The sequence below is a fragment of the Bombus pyrosoma genome, linkage group LG5 (genome assembly GCF_014825855.1).
Source record: "Bombus pyrosoma isolate SC7728 linkage group LG5, ASM1482585v1, whole genome shotgun sequence".
NCBI lineage: Eukaryota > Metazoa > Arthropoda > Insecta > Hymenoptera > Apidae > Bombus > Bombus pyrosoma.
The window spans coordinates 629,591-653,680 of record NC_057774.1 but is presented as its reverse complement, the minus strand read 5'-3'; the positions used below and the strand labels follow the sequence as shown (position 1 = coordinate 653,680).

At 42.6% G+C, this 24,090-nt stretch overlaps 1 protein-coding gene across 2 annotated transcripts in view; it reads left to right on the top strand.

Moving 5' to 3' along the window:
- The first annotated feature begins 10,065 nt into the window (after positions 1-10,065).
- LOC122567441 (paired box pox-neuro protein) overlaps positions 10,066-24,090 on the top strand; it is a 33,926-nt gene continuing 19,901 nt past the window's right edge. Inside the window, exons 1-3 of one of the 2 annotated variants that reach the window (XM_043725951.1) lie at positions 10,066-10,722; positions 10,964-11,369; positions 20,664-20,702. In XM_043725951.1, the coding sequence (XP_043581886.1) occupies positions 20,690-20,702 (13 nt within the window). In that variant the 5' untranslated portion in view covers positions 10,066-10,722; positions 10,964-11,369; positions 20,664-20,689. Of the gene's footprint in view, positions 11,370-20,663; positions 20,703-24,090 lie in introns of both variants that reach the window. The other variant, XM_043725950.1, reaches the window with a different exon arrangement.

Below are 24,090 nucleotides of genomic sequence, written 5' to 3'. Positions count from 1 at the left end.
GTGGTCTCTTCCTCTGAACGTCGATCAGCCGTCGGATTACGCATGTCCTGGCAGCTGCGCATCCTTCCTGGGCGTTGCAAAGAGCCGCCAATCGGTGAAACCCTCTGATATTAGCCACCCGTTCTACCGACCAATGAGATTCCTCCGTTCTATCAGCGAGGGTGTCATCGGCCAGTTGGGCCAGGCGATGTTATCATTTTCGTGGACAAAGGAGGAAGAGGGTGAAAGACGGGAGAACGAAGAGGATGAAACGATTGTACGCTCTCTCTCTCTCTCTCTCTCTCACTCTCTCTCTTTGGTCATCGATCCTAACGCCTCTACTACACTCTGGGAATCAACACCGCCTTCGGGCCATCGACGTGGGATACTAAGCACGACCGACTGGGCTGACGGGGTAAGCAAGCGGAAAAGCATGAGCTCGAAGTAACGATTTAATCCTCCTTTCCGTATCCATCCAGCTCGAGGGCTAATCCTTCGCGCAGTTTCAACCGGATTTGCGGCTGCCGATAGGGCGTTTAAGCTGGGAAAATTGTATCGTGGAATATGACTGGAGATCCTCGATGGCTTCCTTCGATGAATATTTAACGATAGCGGTATCTGTCTCTTCGGAAAGTTTCTAGCCAGGTTTAACTCTTTCGCCGCTACGGGCGACTATATTCGCTGGCTAACTATCTTTGCACCGGTACGAACGACTATGGTTGCTCGATGGACAGATTTCAGATATTTTTAAGCGGTTTCTGAGAAAATGAACGAAATGGCGCGAAATTGTACGTCGATGTCGCGTTTGTAACGTTACAAGGTTCGCTTGTTCGAGCGAACGTTTTTGGAAAAATATATCGTAAGCAACGTTTCATCGGTAAAATAGTTTTATCGGTGAGAGGTAAAACATCGTTACGTTTCTCTGGCACTGATAAGGAACGCAGCCAGCGAAACTAACGATCGATTGTTTATCTTGCAAGTTGTACGTTTTCCTGGAACACATACCTTTGCAGTGAAATTTTCGTTGAAAACGCATTGACTTGGTTTAATCAACGAGTCGGACGACTGGGACCTATAGTAGTTTTCTACTTCTTTTCGAACGTGACTAACTTCTTCGAGAATACGAAAACTACATTCAACTTTATGCATCGCTTGCGCAATTACCAGAAAACAGATAATGTGATATACGAGCAAACGAAATCACTATCGAGATTTTCAAAGAAATTGCAAAAGGGAAATTTCTACCAGGAAGATTTGATCGAGCAACGTTAGCCACATTCTAAATTACGGAATTTCTACGACGAAGATAAAATTGTTGGTTTTTAAATGGGGAAAGGATGGCATAAAAACGAAAAAGAATGTCAGATAACCGATAACCTAATTATAATCGAGCATCCGATCGAAAAGAAGACGTAAAACTTGCGAGACCACCTAATGCTAAAAAGTCGAAAGAATCCGCCAACATGCCGAACAGGTGTAGTTAAAATATTTGATTCCTTTCCTCGGAACCATGCCGTTTTATCTATCTAACCGATTCGGCGCGTCGCAGGATCCCGCTTGCAAAAATCTGCGAGCGGGATAGAGGCGTTTCCGGCACGGGGCGCGATAAAAGCAAGCTGCACGATGATAAAGCTCCGCGACATATCGAGTCGTAGCCGACTCGTTTCGGAATCTTTAACTAACTTGGGTATGGTAATCGGCGCCGCCCTGATTATTTCATCAGAATCGCGCGAACACCTTGCGCTACCACCTTCTCCTCCTTTCTCCCTTTTATTTTCGATCGGCGCACGCTACGTCACTCTACTCTTCCTTTTCCACCCTTAGAACGGTCAGTTCGTTTGCAAAATTTAATGCCTGATCGCGGCAGCCCCGTGAAGTCCTGCCGGGCAGAGAAAAAAAGATGGCGATTCCTAAGCTTAAAAAATAATAGGAAACCAGGGTCCGCTAATATCGTCGGTGGTTACTCGACGAAGCGGCAGCTGCGTGCTTTCGACGAAATTGCCGCCGATGAAATTGCATCGAAGGAAATAGGAGTCTTGCGAGACGACGCTATCCCTCCTCTATCCTCTTTTCTCCGCTTTAGCTCGTCTAGCTAACGCGTTGTTTTTCTTTCGTTTCTCGCCGCTTCTCTTCCCTGCCCCCTTTCCTTGGGTAGTTAATAGTTCTAACCGGTTTTATTTGCACGTCGAATCCTCTTCTCGTTCCGCTGTGCGCCTCTTTTTTCCTTGCATCCCCGAACGGCATACTTCTTCACGCCTCCCGGGATGCAGCAAATCGCTTGCAAATTTCAACATCCCTCTGGCTTTGGTATAGACACGCGTTTTGGCATAAACGTGCGCGAACCGACGGGCTTTTACGTCGTTGTTGCGTGTGCCGTTTCTCATTCGTCCATTTCAAATATTTATTTGGTATTTAGCGCAAAATTAGTACATAATAAGCATCTATTTAAGCACATAGTAAGCGTCGAGCATGGTAAATTGAAGTTTGTTAATGTAATGATTAATTACGTGTATGTGTGTGTGCGCACGCGTGTGCCTCACCGTTTAATTTTAATTTCCATTATACTTTCAGATTGCTTTCGGACTTTACCTATGTACGTGGTTACGAAAAGGATTCGCGTGTTTAACCAAATTCCGCTTTTCATCTTCAAAGTATCGAATTTCCGTAGTCATAGAAAAATACCTCGCTTAGTATGTAAATTCTCTGACAAATAACAGTGGCCTGCCGATTCTTTTCGTAACAAGTTATATATTTCTAGAAGGTGTGTACAGATGATGAAATACTTTCGCGAGCTCGTGCACGTCGAGCAGTCGATATTACCTACGTTCACCGATGATAATCGTTCGTCGGTTAGCCCTTCTACTCGTCGAAAACGTTCTCGAAATTCGGGCGACGCGTTTCCCACGTATGTAAGCACGCTGTCGTCGAAACTGGGGTAAAAATTGCGTGGCGTCTTCTTATCAGATCGTGCGCAACGACCAGAGGGGTGGGCTTGTAATAGCAACGGAACAACCCCTAACGAGGAGAGCATCAGATGGTTCGGATAGATTAATCTATCGCCGGCGCGCGAGCCGTCGGGAGACACCAGTGAGATTACGACAGAATGCCTATGTCCTGCGCCCTTTCTAACCGTGTCTCATCGCGGAAATAAGGACAGGTGAACAATTCTGAACGATCATCCTCGATGGAACGCCTGTGGAATTTGCGTTGGTCTCTTAGCTATCTTCGCCCTATGCCATTACTTTCGACAAATAGCTGCCCTTTCGAAATAATTACTTCAGATACTTTCGGTAATATTTAATATCTCCTTTTATGCGGGATAAGTAATCAGCAGACAGCGTCTGCTCGGTAGTATTGTAGAATCTTTCATTTTTACGTTATCTCTTCTTAATACATGATATCGTTTATCCTTGCTGCTTCTTCCTATCGATAATCGGGAAGATGGCTACACGTTGAAACAACGACGATAAGGGTTGATCGAGAGTTTGCTAAAGAATCGAGGAGCCGAAATTATCAATTCCACTCTTTATCCGCTCCACTTTTTCACGCATTTTTGGATTTTATCGATGTATTTTGCGAACAATTCGATCGTAGAATCGCAGGAATTTTCTCTCTTTATATTTAATACGCTCAAGGACACGTACCTCAAGCATACGATACGCATCCATTCCCCTTAACGAATGGAATTTGGTTTCATAAAATTATCGTAATTCCTCGCATCGGTTGTCTCGCAAAGTTTCTCCTATCCACCGCGATGCTTTAACGTCATCTTTGCAAATCGATCAGACTGCACGTAAGAAAATCGAGTTGCACGAGCCCGACGTCGTTTTTCATTCTTGTCCAACGTATGGTCTCGTTTAATGGATCGATGACTCGATGACAAACAAGAGAGCAACCGGAGCACCCTAGGCACCTCTAACGACCCCCTACAGAGTGATTGTCGAACTCTGGATTTTCGAGTGTGCCACGACCGCAAAAGTCGTCTCTCACCCTCCTTCTTCTCCCCCGATTTCGTCTGTTTGCCAGGGCAGGTTGCGCTCGTTCACGGATCATCGCCGGTTAACCGGTGTTTCGAACCGCATTGCGGTTTCTACAAATGGTACACGCTGTTTGGCGATCCACACCGAAACGCCGCGTTGAAATTTAGGGTTTGGATATTTAGCATCTGGCGCAGAAGCGGGGATCGAGCAGTTTTTACTCGCGAAGAACTACGTTCGAACGCCAACGAGGATCGTGTAAGGCTGTAAGCGTTTCATGGTGTCCTCGATCGTGGAATTTCGTATGGTTCTAAGAAACTATGGAATTTCTCGCTATTGGGACGATTTCTTGGCGTTCGAACGAAATCCTTCCGAATTGGTAATCTCCTTTCTTCGATTAATCCATCGTTTCGTTTAATTTGTAATTTTATCGATTCGATTAACGGTAAATGAAGGTCGCGGAAAAAGAACGTAACAAATATATTCTTACCGATTTTCTGATTTTTACGCTGCTTTGTGATTAAACACGAGTATTTTAAAAGTAACCGATAAGAAGTTGATAACGCTTTGCGCGGATAAGTATAATTATTATTGATATTTTCGTATCTTCGGTATTCGAATATCCGGACAAGCTATAGTTTGGAAGATTTGGAGAACACGAAGAAACACGTGTTTCGCCAAAACAAAACGAAATAAAAAGACTAGAGTAGAGATTATTGGCTGGATTTATGTTTCATCGTAGTTTTATCGCGATCGACTTTAACTTAAAGTCTATCATCCATTAAAGCGATAAAATTCGCCGTAGCCAGGAAGAGTTTCGTTATTTCAAAAAGATTCTTTATCTGAATTTATTAAATGATTGTCTAATTTGTAAGTGAATAGTTACTACTACGATAAGGAACGCTCTCTTAAAACGATTATCGCGATTAGTATAATCGGTGATATTTAAAACCATCAGACGTATCGATGAATCGCTCGTTTAATCGCAAGTAGTACGTTATCGATAAGCTTTTAACAAGTAATTTAAATTTATAATCCGCTGACTTCGATATAATCGCCAACACGCATTACGCTTAGTCTTCGATCAGTCGTTAATTTATACATTTTGATAAACTGAAAGGAGACGATGGAGCGGACGAAAGCGGACGATGAAGTTGATAACCTGTTTGGCGAATAGGTTTCTTATGGAAATTCGGATTAACACGAATTTGCGATTGTAATGAAGCGCGACGATATAAATTTTTGAAACGTAATTTGGAAAACGTGTCTCAAATTTGTCACCTTCTTATACGAGTCTAGGATTAAAAATTAGTCAAACACGAATAAAACGGAGATACCGCTGAATCCATCGAATATACTTTGCTGTATCCGTTACTATACCATCTACTTCTTATGTATTTATCGCGATTCACAGTGACGAACGCATCTCTGCAAAAATAAAATTATATAAAAAAATTAACTACAGAAAAAAACTACATAAAGTTGTCTAAACACCCTCCGTATAAGTACGGAGTACCTTGTAACGTATACTTGTGACGTAAAATACCAAATGAGGTAAAATTGAGCCGAAACCGACGTTTCTCGTTGCCCTGGCGAATGAGTTGGACGTATTCACGAGTACGACGAAACGTCGCGTCGGAACCAAACGCGGCATACGCAGTACCTACTGTCGAAGAACAACGAGGATCGAAAGCCGAAGAATCGCGAACGTGTCGTTCGATAAACGTCGCGATGTCCCGAAATCTAAAAATAAAATTTCTTAGACTGTTCCAATATGCGTAACGAATAGGTGTCGAAAAAAATCTCGATTATCCTACGATGCAGAAATTCCACGAAACACGTAAGCGAGTACTTTGAACGCAAAAATCTGGCCTGCGGGTTAATTTAAAAGCCGTTCAATTTGTTTATTAAACCGGTACCAGGTCTTGAGCAAGACGTCAAAGTCTGAATTCCTGGACGTCAAACGGCGCGGCGTTGGGCCGCGGGGCACGACTCTCGAGAAGCAGCAGGACACCACCGCAAAGAAATTTACAACCGGCGGTAATTAAACCTGTTCGATGCGTTTGGATAAAGAAGGCGACATCGTGTCTTCTATCCGGCACACGTGTATAATAAGTCACTCAGACTTCGAAAACGGCACTCCATCGGTCTGTTCCTCTTCGACCAGCCCCGGTCGCTACCGTTCCTCGAGACCGCCAAAGAGGATAGCCCTGTTGGTTGCCTCGAAGGGACGATTTAGAAGATAAAAATCGAGGCCTTGCTCCTATACTATCCCGACTGTTCTATCTGTTTAGTTATCGCGATAACTCTCCTTTTTCTGATACGAATCGATCTCTTTGGTGAGCTTTTACGAAAGCGTGCCGGCACCTCTAAATTATTCGACGCGAACAGGTGCGTGGTCGAAGGTAACCGGTGACATTTTTATCTATGTGATAATATAAGTCGCTGTCAAAAGGACAGTTGTTGACAAAAAATGTTTGTGAAACAAGAGAGATCTAGAGAAATAGCATAATTTTACAAAATAGATTTATATTTAACGCGGGCAATGTATAAATATGATACTCGTATATACCACGGAATGGATGACTTGGCAATATCGCGAACAATTTTTAGCGTAAAAAGCGAAGTTGTGGGAAGTGAGGAGAGTTGAGAAGAGTTTCAGTGGATAATATAAAGCTTTGTGTACGGTATATACGTAGAACGTAGATCGTCGGATGTGCGAATTGAGAATTGTCATTTTGGAAAAAATTTGGATAACGATTCGCGTACAAAATTTTACGATACCAAAACGGTGAAATCTCCTGCGAATTTCTTTCTAATATTATCGTCCTGTAATGACACAATCGGACTATCGTTATTTGTCATTACTGCAAACAATAATTTTTCTATTCTTCGTTTGGTATCGAATAATGATCGAACGTTTAATGCCACTTCTTTAACACGATCGATCTTTTCATTTGAAAAACATATATTACGGCAAAATTTCATCCATCACAGTCTTCGACGATAATTAATCGTTTTGACTGCTCTAAATGCTTCGTAAACCAAGGTTGAACGGGTCCATGATAAATCCAATCAATCGCAATATTTTTTACTTCCAAGGCAGAACCTCCTCTTAATATCTACCCGAGAAACCAAAAACCAAGAGTCTACTAAACCGTAAATTTACTGGTTTTACTCCGCCTACTACGATATAACGCTACACTCTTCATCGTCGAGAAAGCAGAACAAAAGGTAGACGAATCGCGCAAAAAATGGCTGTCTAATGTTCACGCGTGCGGCCATGGCAAATTATCATTCCGCCGCTCTCGAGTGACTGATGGATTCCTTCTTTTCGGATCACACGACCTTCGTGATCGTTCACGAACCAACGATTCGCGGACACGCGTGCACCGTTTAACCAATCGCTTTAATTCGACGTTTCGTCCAACGAAAAGAACGTTCGGTTCCAGGTCCTATATAATTGTCGAGCAGAAGGTACTGTTCGTTCGGCGTGTTGCGCAAGAAACCGAGCAAAACTATTGGATCCAAGGACATGGAAGGGATGGCGCGCGATCGAGCTTCTTCGATTTTCCTGGAACGCACCGGAGGATCTTCTTCGTCAAGTGTTTTAAGGTACTCGCGTGCCACGACTGGCACGATTATTACATCTTCCTCAAAGAGGGAACCAGCGTTATTACGCAACGATTCCAATGTCTGTTTTCGCACGATCTCCTTCTTCTTCCTTCGTCCTCGTTTTTCATTTTGGCAAGATTCGTGGCAGAAACTGTTTTTCGGGACGCGATCGAATTTTACCGGCGTTGCGTAACAATCGAATGGCGCCGATTTTTGCTTTTTACAGCCATTTTCCAGTTTCTTACGAATCTGTTGTTTCTTCGGCATCGCGCGTGCCCGACGATAGAGAATATTAAATAAAGAAAAGTTCGTTAGAATCAAAATCAGCGTCTTGATACTGATCTCGTTACCTAACCCTGGCCTAATCCTAAATCGGGATATCTTTTTACCATAAAATTAAATTTTATCGACGTCGTATAAGAGTAATCTCCCTGTAAAACGAACTAAAACGAACTAAAAAGAAATACGTCAAAGCATAAAATTCTTTATTACCTTTACCTCCTAAAATCGTTTGCAAACATTTCTTTGTATAGGAACTAACGTTTGGGCTTTCCAAGACAAAAGCGCAGAAACTTTTCTTACTACGAGGTAAAAAGGTATAATCGATGGGATCGATCTCGATCGAAAAAGATATCGTCGACTTAACGCGGCGGCGTTACGATCTCATCGAGCACGATAGAAGACGCGAATCGGAATCGCGTGAGCGTGAAGAGAAGTTTGCAGGCGTTAAAAAACTTTCAACATGCCGCGATACACCGCTCGCCAGAGGAGACGCAATTGTCACGCACGGAAACGTGTCGGTGGATGTACGTAAGTACCGTTGAAAACTAAGGAACAACGACTTCGAGACGGATCAACAGTCGCGAAACGAAAGCACGAAAGTAATTATCTTCGTACGAAAGAAAAAAATTAATTGATCGCTAAATTGCGGTCAATTTCACCGGCACTCCGAAGAAAAATCTTGCTCTGGTAAGTGCAATTACCCGTGTGCAACTACCACGCGAAAAGTCCGAGCAAACTTTGACAAAGTTTCTTTTATCGAAGAAATTAAACGGTAATTTAAATATTCTTAATTAACTTGTTACTTACGAATACCGTACGTTTAAAACTTTTGGTAGAATTTATAGAGCTTTTCGTTCTGTTCTAAAATGTGACGAGCTTTAATCGATCGATGGTGCGTCTCGTCGAACGGCGTTTCCAAATATCACGTAAATACGTTCTTGGATCGATACGTTATCGTATATTACCGACGTTCGATTCTACCAACGTTTACGTAATCTTCTCTAAATAGACCGATATCTCGTTCTTGTTCCAGCAAAGATGAAAATTTCAGAGTTGAAAAAAATTGACAGGAAGACTCACGTATACGTATTAGTAAGGGTTTCTTCGGACTGTTTTAACCATCGAAAAACACGATTCGGTAAAAAAAATGACCAGAGTAAGAGCAGAAACGTCCGATATATCCGTTCGCCCCCTCGTGCGAATTCAACCCTGACCCGACACGCCGTTCGTACACCGCTCCAGCATACACCTACCCAAACGTCGACTCGACTCGATCGTACCGCGGCACAAGTAGTACATGCCAAGTAGTAGGAGTGGAGGATCGGCAGTCTCCGCTGGTGGAGGAGGAAAAGCGACTGCGGAGAAGAGTCAGTCAGCCCGCCCACCCCCGTATCGCCGTCTCCGTTCCATCTTCCCTCTTCCGTCGAGCCATCGACCGTACGGCTCTCTCGTGGAAACGGTAACGCTCGCGAAACGCTCGAGAGTGGGTGTCGACGACAGAGAGAGAGAGAGAGAGAGAGAGAGAGAAAGCGCGCGTTGGATAGCAGAGAAGGAGCAAGAAGGAAAATGGTCCGGAACAGAGACGAGAAGGGGACTTTCCGTTCGCCGGGGCCACGGCCGTGGGCAAGGTGGGCCACGGGCCACAGGGGCAGCCCCGAACCAACGCGTTCAGCACGCGACGACACGCTACCGTCACCTTCTCCCCTCTATACGTGCCTGTCGTCTCTCTTCATCCTCGCTAAAACCCTACATCCGGCTGCCTCGCTCCGCCGGGTTCACGCATACACGTAGGCGTTTCTGCGTCAACAGACACCACGACCGAAGCGTGGACCGCTCGTGGCACAGGGCACGGGGGACCAAATCGAAAGCAAAGCCCGTAACCCCCGTTCCTGGGCCGAGCCTGCTTCAGATACGTCGTATCCTCCGCGTGGTCCACATCATTTTCGTCCGCGTCATCCACCTATCTCTTTCCAGCTTAGCTTCGTTCCATCTTCGTCTTTCCTCGGTCTTTCTAACCCTGCTGCCGTACCCTTGTACCCTTTCTCGTTTCGCTCTTGGTCCTCCTTCTATCTCGTTTCGATACTCGGCTCGCCGAAGGTTCCTCCTATTCCCCTCTTTCTCACATCCCCTCCCTCTTCCCACGTGTACTTCCTTCTTCGTCCCGCCTTCGTCTCGCTTCTTTCCTACGCTCTGTACACCTCCTGCTCCCTCCTTCCGGCCGTCCTTCTCGCCGCACGCTCGCCGGCCAACCGCAGTCGTCCAGCGCGCGTTTGCCCTCGTCGCGCGGACCTGCCACTCCGACGGCTACCAGGAGTAGCTGCACGCGCGCACGAGGTGCCCAACGCCTGGAGGAGGTCCAGGAAGACAGCCGGAGAAGCGGGTACCACTGCGGCCGGCACCGTGCCAACCGAGCTTTCACTCGTCAAACCGATCGATCGTGTAGTACCATCGAGACGAGCTTCTTATCGATAGACAACTGCCAAGAGTTTTATCGGCTCGCGTTACCGAAACGACCTATCGTTTGGTGATATTCTCGTTGATTTCTCTTTATCGGACCAATCGCTGCGTATAAATAGTTGGCGACAAGATCGAACTTCTCTTTGCGAGATTATATTTGCTCCAATTATACTGTAAATATAGAAGGAAGAATGGCAGTTGGAAGATCGAAGCGGATGGAAAGAAGCGCATGCACCGGAGAAGCAAGAAGATTTGTTATCGAGTGTTGAGAGAGAAACGAGAGGATCGGATCGTTGGAGTTTCGGAGAGTGGCGCGCGCCAACGCTTTCGAGTTAGAACATCGTGCTAATTGGTGTATCGTTGTTAAAGCACGAGCAAACTGTCTCCGTGTTACCCTTGATCGTCGTTAACCGTAATATCGCTGATGCTTCGCCGGGCCTCGCGAAATCCAGATTAAACGTACAAAAATTCTATGTATTAGAAATTGAAGAAATTGAAAGAAGAAGTTCCGAGCACCGACGAAAGTCGAATAATTTCTCGAGCAGCCTAACTGAGTATTTCGTTCGGCGAAGGATCGAAGCGTCGAGAAACGATGAGCGTCGATCGCGGCAACGACGACGAAGCAAACGACTCGATAGCGTCTCTGTTCGAAGATGACATTTAACCTACGTCCTACGGATAGATCGCGTTGATCGCGAGTCATTAACGAGACAATCGACGCGTCGAGCTTTGACGACGCGTGCAAACACAGGATCGAAGCGGAGAGAAACTCGTCGTGACCTGTCATACGTCGTAGGTGTATCATTATAGAGTCTGGTTTCTCTTGACGCATTCGAACACTCGTGAAAGCGGAATCGCTTCCTGCGACGATAAGTGTCACGGAAGATCGGTGTCTAAATTATGCCGAGAATCGTGGTTTCGCCGTGAATCAAAACGGAGATGAAAGATTGAAAGAGAACTTTCGCAAGAACTTTTGACGCGAATACGATCGACTATTGGTGGCAACTCTGGTTCTTCCGGACGAGAAGAGGCGGTTCTTATTCAGGGAAAAATCAACAGGTACGTACATCGATTTTCGTTGTATTTTTAACAAAAGTTTAGATCGAAGATGGCAACGGATATTTTATATCAAGCTCTAGCCACAAAGTAAGAACTTAACTCTCTAAAACGTCGCTTATTTCTTAACGATTTGATTTACAATATAACGAAGATATTGGAGATAGTCGGGGAGAATTGCTTTCGAATAATCGTAGAATGTAAATGGAATATCGTGTCGTTTATTTGATAAAGGTTACGTTTACTTCATGTTGATTTACGTAATTTATTAGAGTCTTTAGTTGTGGAATATTTTAACGAGTATGAAATTATTCGAGTAGATCCATTCATTTAGATAACCTCAATAATTTACCGAGTAACTCTTTTCCTATGTAATATCTTAAAATCCACTTTTGCGACTATTAATCGTTCATTGGAATCGTGCTGATTCATTTTAAAGTTAAAAAAAAAAAGAAAATACGTTGCTCCGCGATCAAAAAAGAATTTCGCCTACGTTCACAATTTTGATCCAAACCGAACGATTTAATCTCGTAGAATAGATCAGATTTGCCTTCTATACGTTTCGCACGAACCTCGATTCGAATATCTGTAATAACTAGCGCGGAAATAAACAACGAAACGTAACTGTAAAAATCGACCCTTCCCTGTTCGCTGATTATGCTCGAATTTCCAAATTGTCTAACTGCCGTTTTACCAAATTTGATAAATGTAATCGATCAAATTCCAAAGGAACTTTCAAAAACAAGTAGAATTTCACACCCAAGGGAAATGCAAAGATCTCTTTTCCCGTTCAATTTCAGTTGCGATTAAGTCGCAAATAAAGTAAAAAGGAAAAGGAACACGTGCGACCGTAGTCGAAACACGTCCCTCTGATTCCTGCGATTCGGGGAACGAGGAATCTCCTCTTTCCACTGGCGGGTCTCGATAACCCGAAATGAAGGGTATCATCGTGCGGCCGTATGCGTGTCAATGACATAACACGAAAATCAGCGGCGCTAATTACGCGATAACGATCCACCGTTAGGGGCCCCGCCGTGGCGGAGAGGAACGACTCGTGTGCCGGTTCTTTCGATCGGCGAAAGAGGAAAGAAAGAAAACGCGAGCATGAACTGCCCGTGACTACGTCCAAACAAGGAAGCCCTTAACGTATTTGTGTGCGTGTGTATATATATATATATATATACATAAGTTTATACGCGAGATAAATACTAGATGTACCGTGGCTCGCAAAAGTATTCAAATACTTGTAGATATTTTTTACGGACATATTATACGCGTTGTACAGCGTAGTTAACGCAAATCGAATATTTTCCAGCATTTTCGTTTTATACACAATTTTATTTTCCATTATAAATCCATTATTTCGATAAAAGTTTGCCACTCTTACGCTATCGGACGACAGTTTAAAATCGCTACACGTTCCATGCAACACGAGAATTTTACAAAAATCAATTTGAAATTCTGCACGAGACTACATATATGGAACGAAAGGATATAATCGTTGATATTTATAACGCTAATTCCGAATTAACGATAATATTCCGATAATGTAACATACTAGACAAAGAGGAATTTGTCAAACTTTTCCAATCAGTCCAACGTAAATACTGTAACATTTGTATATTTATAGACAGCAGTGTATACGTGTATAAACTTACACGTAAGTATTCGACACGCGGGTCCTTGTATACGTGTACCTGGTCCTACGTGTATACATATACATATAGAGATTTATTCGGTTTGGATATACGCGATAAATATTAAAGTTCCTTATAAAACACAAAGTTCTGCCGCTCTGCTTGGCCGGCGCAACCGGGGGCCTCTGACACGCCATTGCTTCATTTAAAATGCAAATTCGTCCGTGTGGCGTGAACCACAGCGGCCCGAATTATTCTAATTACCTCCCTCCAGTCCCCTGTCCGCCCTTTTTGCTCGTTGTTTCGCCGCGCTCTCGAAAGCTCACCAGGCTTCTTGGTGCTCGCCTTCGATATATTTCGAGGGAGAAAAAAAAATCGAGATTCCGCTAAATTCGTGCTTGTGCTCAACGATAAGCGACAATTTTATGTCGGTTTTCCAGCTAACCTTGAGCGACGTGGCCCCGAAGATATTCTTTTTGCGTTTAATATTCGATGCAATGTTGTGGCATGCCAAACATCGTTATACATCGTACAAATACCTTTATAAATAGCAAATTTAAAGGATAATGCCGGTCAATTACGTGAAAAGGCGATATTTATTTAACAACCAATTTGTCGCAAATTGATAGAGATTTTTACAGTTTATGATATGTCACTGACATTTTTAAGTAGAATACTAAAGTTCGTGCGTTCTTTCATGGTTGAACGGTACAGGGAGTTAGCGAGCGTTCAAATTCGGGTTATCCAACTACCGGAATATGCGAATAATTAAGTACGTATCAGCCCCGATTTATATCGTTCGGTTATAAAAAGTCGCGGAACCTTAGGTCAGACTCGACCCAAGTTATTTAACCGTAAGGCACTTAACTTTAACTTATACTTCATATTTTGCACGACAGATGCGATTGACGGTATTTTTATCACGTGATACCTACAATACAAATTACAGTACTAATTTTAAAATCTATTAAATTCAAGCAGTAGGTATAAAAAGAAAAGAATAAAAAGTAAATTTGATTCAATGTCTTGTGGATGATCTAACAACGAGATGTAAATCGTTAAATTGTAGGAACGAATTGTCAAACGCTACCCTACCGTACGAAAATAAAAAATTACGTTCGCTCGTGCTTTCGAACTTCTCACTTTCGTTAGGAAGCGAATTAAAGCTTTCGAATTTTGCATCGAAACCAGACCATCCATCTTTGAAAGGAAGTCGCGACACAAGTTTTTTACACGGAACCGCAACGTAAATAGAGAGGATGGGAAAGAAGGAAAGTTGGAAAAAGGTGGCCAAAGGAAGAAGCTAGCAGGTAGAGTGGCCACGGTAGCCACGACCAGTAGGTACGCAGAAACGTGTTAAAGTGTGCTAGAAACGAGCATAGATTATCGTGGGTAACGTGTTCACGATCCAAGCGAGATGTCGTGTGCATGTAGGCCTAATATATTCAGATTTTTATGGCTGGTGGCATATCGGAGATACGGCGGTCCACCCCCGTCCCCCTGTCACCCTCCTCCCACCCTGAACGCGGTGTAACGTTGGCTGTGTCGGGGCAAGCCTTCTCCACGTACCACTTAAAGCGGGGTAACCTAATGAATAAACAAAAACTAGATTTCGCTTAGGGCTTACACGTAAAAGCGTGACCTTACCGGCGATTTACCGCCTGCGGTTCTCAAATCGAACCTTTTCCACGGCTGGATAACCTGGAACAGAAGACGTAACATGGGAAATAGATTTCTAACTTTCACGATGATTGGATGACATATTTGCGGCTCTTCGGGTTTCCATCGTGTTTTTAACGTCAATACCTGTCGTTTCGTTCCCACGTTTTGCGAACGTTCCAGTTCGCTTTTCCTCGAGGCCGATCTGAAAAAAGAATTTTATTTATAAATAAAATTTGTTCAAATAAGTAACAATATCGACTTTCGCCAAATCTAGTCCTTTACTCTAGCGCTTCTCGTTCTGTACATTTCGATTCCATTCTAACGAAATATTTATTACATCGCGCAATTGCTATGGCAGCCATATGGGAAACAAACCGCATTTAACTAAACCGTAAAGTTGTAGATTTGCTGATAAAACTTCGGCATAGACTGTTTCAAGAAATGTTACATCTATACATTATTCCCCTCTCTTTCTCGTTCCTCGAGTTATCGAACTAATCGGTTAATAACAATTGATTAATCGCGAATGGAATACTACGCCGACTCTAAAACATCGATCGCTGCTTCGAATTAACTTACAACCTCGTTATTGTTACGTTACATTTTGGTCCGTACTGTATTTTCCTTTTTCAAACGTTTCCCGTGTCGATGATTCCATCGGAAGAAAAGATACAGAGGTTCGAGTACTCGTTTCAGACGGATATTATGTTAGACGGTTACGTAGTTTGTCGCTTGGCAATCCCTTTGAAGAAATTTCTTCAGGCTTTCTTCTTTGCTGGATCGTTATCGCAAGAGTTAGAGGGATTCGTTTTTATCTCGGTGACTCGATGCGAAACAACGCAGCGAAGGATTCTTCGCAAAGTTCTTTTCCTATTTATCGACGGAATGATGAGATATATTTATGCTCGTAACAATAACGAGTTGAAGTTTGACAAGATTCTTTTAACTTTTGTCGAGAATATATTAAACAATAATGGAAAGAAAAGGATTACGTTGATTCAAGATAAATGTTTCCAAGCGTACGATAGCTAAGTGAAAAATATGCATACTATACTTTTTGAAAAGTGGAGCAGCGAGAGAGAAGACCGCGTCAATCGTGTTTGGAGCTCAATACTGTCTTATGCAGGCATCGATGTCACCGTAGTTACGTGTTGTTCCTCGGTTTTCGAGTCATTATAATCGATTCCTGTACGCTTAATTTTGTCCAATGTTTTACCGTTCGTGCGGTACGCTTTTACTCGCGGTTAATTCAATTTGAGATTAATTGAAAGATTACGAAGGAACGAAAATCTTAGAACCGCAAAGGAGACGTTGTAGAAAGCTACATAGAACGTTAAATACGTTGCTTGCTAAGGAAAATTCCATTTACGAGGTCTCACTTACGTGCTGCCGATCAAAGACCTTGAATCAACATAAAGATAGTAACGGCGTTGAATCAATTTAGATAGATTATTATTAACTTATTAAGAAGCATCTACAAATTTCTTTTGCAGTAACGGCAGAACTTTGAGCGAGTTCAAGCAACGTTCAAGTATCGAAATCTCCTTATCGAAATGAAATATTTGTTTCCCAAGAAGTAGTCCGTGAATTCCTTAAAATCCTTAAAATCTATTTACGAATTAAACGATCCTGCTCTGATACGCGCTATAAAGTGTTCGCGCGATAATCCGCATACCCAAAATCTGTAAATTAATTTATATTACCTTAAATTCAAAATCGAACAGGCCTTGTTAAGCCTTAAAATTCCACGGTACACCAGCCCTTCGAGTTTCGGCGTTTCCACAAATTTTTACACGCTCCTGGTCATCCTCTTTTTATCCGAAGCATCCATCAAGCCTTTAGGCGCGAGTTTCGGCCAAGCCGCGTAATTGAAACATCGGTATCATAGCGTGGCCAAAAGAAATTCACGGCGGCCCCCTTGCGAACCGGCAGAAAAATTCAGCGTGTCGGAGTCCGAGAGCGTTCGGTTCGTACGTCACTTTTGCACGTACCGCGGGGCGAGCGAAGAGCAACATCGAAGAAAGAAATAAAGCGGGAGGCGGGACACGTGTTCACGAGAGAGTAACAACGGCAAAACACGTGGCGCGCGAGAAATGCGGCGAACGATCCGCGTTGCCGGCCCTGTTTGATTTATAATAATCGTTCAATCCTCATTACCGAGATATTTTATTGTGGCGACCGCTGTTCGACGAGAAACTCGCCGCGCGGAATTTCCGATCATCCTTTCGAATCGAACGCAACCTCGCTGACGCCTACGAAAGAAAATTGCCAGTAATTTTCTTCCTATGTGGAACGAAGGAAGCGTTTTGTCTCGTAAATATTAAGCCTCGAAGATGGTTAGCGATAACGATAACGGCAAGGCAGCTTGTTTTTCAAGTAAAACGTTTCACTTTTTGAGAGAAAATGGATATCGTCGATCGTTGGTCGCATAACATTTTGCGGCAACGTTCAGACTTGTATCAACGTCGATATCGATTCTTTAACTTCCGAATTCCTAGATTTTCGAATTCTTACGATAACTATCGAATTAAAAAGAAACGAATCGATCCTTATATAGATACATATAGTTTGCAGCAGACGCGTTTCCATTGAACTCGTGGCTACTAAGATTAAATCGGAATACGTTTACGGATCTTCGAATTTAGCCTTCGATTTCCTACTGAGATTACACGAAGATACGTGAATTCTCTAACAAGACTCCGAACTTTATATTCGGATACTCGATGGCTTGGCATAGTACAAACGAAACTTAAAAGAGCGCGTCAAAGACATAAAATTAAATACTTCGTACGAATAATCGATTTTCCGCAAAATTTCAACCGCGCAGGTGTCTGTACCGCGAAAGTAAAAAGTATCTTCGCTGAAATATGAAAATTCGAGAAAGCAAGTACCCGTCCCGAAAGAAACAGGCTTTGAAATGAAAAACAAAAACCTCTCTAGATGACAGTTTCGCGATGAAAGTTGATCTAATTAAATTAATACGCGTCGTGTACATCCTGCTTCTGAATCGTGCTCGTATCTTCAGACGAATAAAGGGGTTATTGCATTTCGTGCAATCACTGCTTTAACGAGTAACGCTTGACACCTTGAAATCACTTCGTGATGGAATTTGGTATCCGCGAACTTTACAAACACCATATACGTAGAATCGAGTTTTTCCATGGCGATCGTCGACGCCGTAATAACTTTGCACCGTCAATTTTCCAGGTCTTTGCACGGACGCGGGGCAAAAATGTTCAGGTTGTTTTCTTGCGAGACACCGACTCGAATACGACATTCCCGATTTCTTGCGGATCTCGAAATTTCGCTGATACGCGACACGATTCTCACGTTCGTTTTTCTCCTCGATATTCCATATATTTTAAATTCAGGAGATACAAATCTTATCGATAATAAATCGGATAATATACGTAACTAATTCAAAACTCGAAGGAAAGTGCTATACATGGAAGAAGATTCGTAGTAGACATCCGAGTAAAACCATCTATGATCGCGTTACTATTTAAAATAATAAAATGCAAAGAAAACTGCCTGAAATTCAGCTAGGCGATAATATTTGATAGATACGACAAACTCTTCGAATTTGCGTTAGTATCCGCGGTCTGCCCGATTATTCTCAGCTGTGACGATTTCGGTGATACCTATTCCAATACCTATACCTATACAAATACCTATACAATTGCTATACCAATCGATCAGCTTCTCCGAACGAGCAACGAGGAATCGTAACAAAATTTATAACGGAAACAAGGAAGAAGAAGACGAAACGGAGGAAGAAGAAAAAGAAGAGGAATAATTTCGTCGATAGCGCGACCGTGCAGCCGCGTAACGTGTAATAGTTACATCAGATTAGGGGAGCGAGCGTGTAAGCAGGTTTAATGCGTGGGTAGCCATCGAATGACCGGGGTGAGCTCGGTACTCGTTGCACATAGCCGAGAATACACCTGAAACCGTGCTCTCTACTCGGTTCACAAACACAACCGTGTTGGCCATTTGCTCCGCTGGCGGGGACCTCGACACGAACGAGGCGAGGGTAACGACGAGAAAGCAAAGGGCGGCGGGGGTAGCGGGTGCTTTGGTAATCGCGCATTAATTTGCATCACAAAGTACACGCCACCCGCCACGCTACGCACGCATTCCACGTAGTTTTCCGCTACCGTTCGATCTCTTTAGAGTTCTCAAGCCGTCGCGGTCGCGACCGACACACCCATCGGTTTCCTCTCCTTTCCATATCCAGGAACTGTCTACGTACTTCTTTGGATCAAGTATCTACGCGTTAACATGACTATCGATCTGCGCTGTTAGGCGACCTTGAGACGTGGAACGCAATCGCGAGGTTCGGTTGAACCCTACGCTTTCGAAGACTTAGCGAGAATTCGTTTCGTATCGAGAAGAAGATCGCGCGTTGTTTCGTGGAAGAAAAAAGGCAGACTTTCGACTACGGATGAGAAAATATCGGATAATTGTTTTGTAAATCTTGGCGGAACTTGTCTCGTACCGCGGCAGAGCTGCTGCATCTTTATTCGGAGGAAAAAAAGAATCGTTTTTATGGATTTTAGCGGTTCTTGCGTGTCGCGAAAGAATTACTCCACCTTTACTCGCAATCGAAGGAGAAGAGAAACTTTTATACGGATAAGGAAACGCTAGGTAGTTGAAAGATTTACGTAGGAACAAGAAAATGTTAGTTAACGTTCAGAAGGGTAACGAAGAGTCAGAAGGAAAATTATCGCGTCTTATTCGTTATGCCATTTAAAAAGTATTTTATTTCGTTTTAGACGTTTCAAACGCTTATGATTCCGTAATAAGTACTTTGGCGGAAATAGGAAGTACAGGGCGGAACGGTGATTTGCTCGTCCAAAATACTTGACGAAACAGAAAAAAAGTATCTTGTGACCAGGAAATAACTTTTAGCGATAGTTATACCTATATAACGTTTCTGCCGTTGCTTATTTCGAGGAAAATTGCTACTGTAGGACAATCGGAGAATTGGAATCAGTGAAACGAATTAATGCCGGTTGACGTGGCTTATGATTTGCGATCGAGTGTGTCTAATAAGACGGCGCCTAAAATATTTTCGCAAACCTACTCGTTACAATTCTACGATAAAAAATTGTACATATTCCGTTCGTTTAGCGCGACGATACTTTTGTATCGATGTGATACAGCGATCGAATGTTTCTTTATATTACCTAACAATCGTCGACCATGTGCAATCATCTTAAATTTTCCTAATATAGAAATTTCCAATACGAACTTTTCGTTTTATATAACGGTAATTTGAGGTACCTGTCTGACGATTTTGATTATTCATCGTTCACTCTCGTCGCTGGTTACCACCAAAACGTCTTAACTCAACCAATAACTTGGCACTGGCATTGTAATAATTCCGGCACAAATAAAAAAAGAACAAACCAGATCCTCTTTCCTCGACCTCCAACGAACGCGATTTGGTTACAACGTACGTCTGCATCAATCCCTAAAATAAGACGCCGATAAACGATTTAAATCGTTTCTTAAACGTTACGTTAAAATTAAATCGACAGGAATTGTTCGGGAGGCTCTGCCCGATCAAATTACAGCTGTCTTTACGTGCGTTTGTCGCCGGGTGGCAAAATGGTCGATACGCGCGCCGATCGCGAATAATCGACTTAGGCTCAATTTCACTTGCGATTACGTTATTTTCACGGAATGAGAGTCACGGTACCGGCAGGCGATAATATTTTGCCGCGTGGTACGGTTGCATATTTAAGGGTTGCCGTGTCAAGCGTCAAGCGCGCCCTTTGAATACATTTAAATTCATTAACAGTAAAGGCTATGTTCCCGTAAACTGCGGCGCACACATGCGAGGCCTTCTCTGAACACACGTACGAAATATGGTCATCGTTATGCCATAAAACGGACGAACCCAGCGCTCGAAATAATTGCGTGCACTAAAGAATCGACCGATGATTGCGAATGATCTACATTCGTTAATGAACCGTTCTCGTTTCTGTTCCAGACTATCGCGGAAATCCTTGGATCAATATGCCGCATACAGGTGAGTTCTACTACACTCCTACGTTTACTACCTTGTATTTCCCCTACTTTTTAATATACTAAACAGATTGTATTTAATCGAGTTTTGCACTCGTGAAATTCGTCAATTTGAATTTTCCAGAACGCCGAACGATCGTATCGTATTCTTCTGTGATTATACGATATTATAATGTATTTAAATCGAAGGCTATACGCGTTTATCTCCTAGTAGCGTCTTGGAAGCTCAATGCAGATTTATTGTTTCTTATATGAGAGTATTTGCATATACACGAGAATATGGGGAATTATATTTGTAGCAATTACCATACAGAGCTTTCTAGCTTATACGGTTAACGTTTCTGGACACTGTAGCTAGCAGTCTTTTAAGGAAGAAAATATACGAAGGAAATTGCAATTTCGTTCTTTACAAGTTTTCCATCGATCTAACTCCTTCCGGGGTTTCTTTGTCGATATCGGTGTTAAAATTTCGATTTCGCCACGTTCAATTTCTATTTCCACTTCTGCTCGGAATTTGCAGATTTCTAGTATTATCTATCTATCGTAGTATATATAGATATCTTGAAAATTATCCGTCGTTTTCTTTAATTTCGTTAGCTTTTGGTTCTATCGCTGGTATCTTGAATTTTACTTTTATCCTCATTGCCAGTCCTCCTTTTGGTATTCTCGCGCTAACTTTGTTTATTGCTGCATCTGTTTTTTTGACGCCCTTGTACCACTTTTTATAATTACTAAAATTACTTGCCCGTTGTCCTTGCGCTGTTTTATTGTTGCTAAAATTTCTTTTTTAATGTCCTTACACTGTGATTTCGTTTTCCTCTGCTTTATCTGTTTCTTCGTTGTCCTTGCAGCGCTTTTTTATCACCGCAATTTATTCTTTAAAGTTTCTACGTTATTTTGTAATTAACGTAACTCCTTTTTTAATATAATTTTGTTGAACAACGACTTTCTCGTACCTTGCGCAAACTTAAAGCGTCTCTCCACGATAGAAAAACGCAAACGGAATAAAAAGACGAAATGTGCTTGGAAATTGACAAAATTTTTCGCAAGAAATTACCTTCCTCCACTGTCGTCGCAGATAGCTATATTATATGCATAACGCGAAGCGACAGAAATTCTGATTCGGCAAACAACGAACGCCAGCGAATCAGCCATCGACCAAACGAGTCTTGGCAAAACTGACGTATTAGCAACGCTGATACAGCGCTATGAATATCGGCTGTTTCAGATTTATACGATGACATTTATACCAGCCTCTCGTTATCTTTTCTCGGACATTTATTACGAGGTCAGCTACTGTCGGCGAGATCAGAAGACGAGTCGTTCGCTGGTCAAAATTAAAATCGCTCCTTTCTTATTCTCTTTGCGCGTGCACGCGCGCTCGCGTCGTTTCTTTCGCGCTCGCTCCTTCTTTCTTCTTCTCCTGCTCCTCCTTGATTCCTTCCACGAGCGATCGGACGCTCGAGGCGTCGGCTAAATTACGATTTAGAAGCCAGTTTGACAGTAATTAACGAAGAATTTTATACGGCGAATCGAGAGGCGAGATCTATAGACCTGTTATTAAACGAGTTTAATTATATCGCACTGTCTGCCGTGCTTTTTACCTCTCAGGTTCTACTTGCCGTCGTTCCTTCTCCTCGTTTCCCTCGTTCAACGTTTAAGTAGATTATTAACACGACTTGTAAGACTTCTAAACAAGCTGCAGTATCGAGATTGCAGTTGAAACGAAGGGAGGATTGTTTTTTTATTCCTTTTAACGATTTAGCTATCATCGACACATACGTTGTATCGCCTTAATTACTCGAGCAATTAAACGGTTAAGTATCCGAACTGAGACTTTATTTGATCGAGGCAGAATGATTTACGATTGATCGCAGATCTTTGCGTCAAAAAATGCCTGCGACATTAGCGATCGATATAATTAGAACGCGTGGTAGAACGGTGGCGTAGGTAGAGCAGAATAGGATTTAAAAAATGCGACTTTTAAGTTCTATCGTGGAAGGAATAAGAACTCTTTGAAAGTAAAGCGAAATATGAATTTCTTTTCGCAAAACGTTCTTTTATTTTAGAGTTTTGATAATTCTAGAATTCTTTTTAATTTTAACATTCGTCACTTTCATCTCACATTTCTATGAATACGATTAAAGGAATGAAACTTAAATGGAAACTCGTTTCGTTTTAATAAACTTATGTAATCATAAGTATCCTAACTTTCACACATTCTGGACACTTTTGTCCATGTAAATCCATGTAAATCCATAAATATCTACTTATCTACTTATCGCGACTTATTTCCAAAAATGTATGTATCGTAATCTATGTTTAACGAATATAATGCCGACTAGCGATACAGAGTGCCTAATAATACCTAGCAAATTTTTCATCGTAAAACCGATCCAATCGTAAAACGATCCTCGTCCTCGTTCAACCCTCGACATCTTCGTATTAAACACTTTACAGATTAGCCAAAGAGTCGGGTCAAAATCTTATCAGCCATTAACCAACCGATTAGCTGTTAACGTAGCTTTAAAGAGAGCCATACGAAGGGCGTAAGTATCGCTCGTACATTTCAATTACGAATACATGCGATTTAGGATCGACTGCAGAGCGAAAAAGAGAGATCATCGCATCGCGTGTCCCTCGTGCACAAAGAAGAGGGGAAGATGGAGAAGGAAGGAGAGAAAAAATCTGTTAGCGTAGATGGATCGTGATTACAGGTAGGGCAGGTGTATAGTTTGGTTAGGGCCTAAATGGCAAACGCGATACCGATCGACGCGCTTGCCCGCATTAGTTCGCTAATTCTAAGCTAACCGTTATTACGTATCCGAAGATATAATCCTTCTTCGCTCTTCTATGCTCGCCAGCCGTCGCATAAATATCTTTCTACCCCCACTAGTTTATGGCCTACACGGTGTTACGTGTCGGTATGCATCGACACGTTATTTCGCATATCTTTTTTTTATCTTGCTCATCTTCTTCTTCCTCCTCTTTTCTCTCTTACGATTAGTCCCGCTTCGTTCTTTCCCTGGTCTTATCAACCGTCTTCGATCCCTTGTCCGAGATTTTGCTCTTCGACCGCTATACATACGCAGCAACTAAAGTTATACGTATAGCGATTCACCATGATCGAACTTGGTTCGAGCTCGCGAGTTTTTTTCTTTCTTTTCATTTTCTAACGAAGCGCGAAAGATCGGTTTCCGGCGATCGTGTGTGAAAGGCTCCTCTTCAGTTGGTTGATCGAACTTCTTCAGCTCTTTGCAATGCAAGTTACCGATTATACGTTTAATTGTTATTAGCTAGTTAAAAAATGATCGTCCTCCATTGACGGCGGAATTTTATGCAAATTCATACTTCTGACGGAACGATTAAGAAAATGGAATCTACGCAGAAAA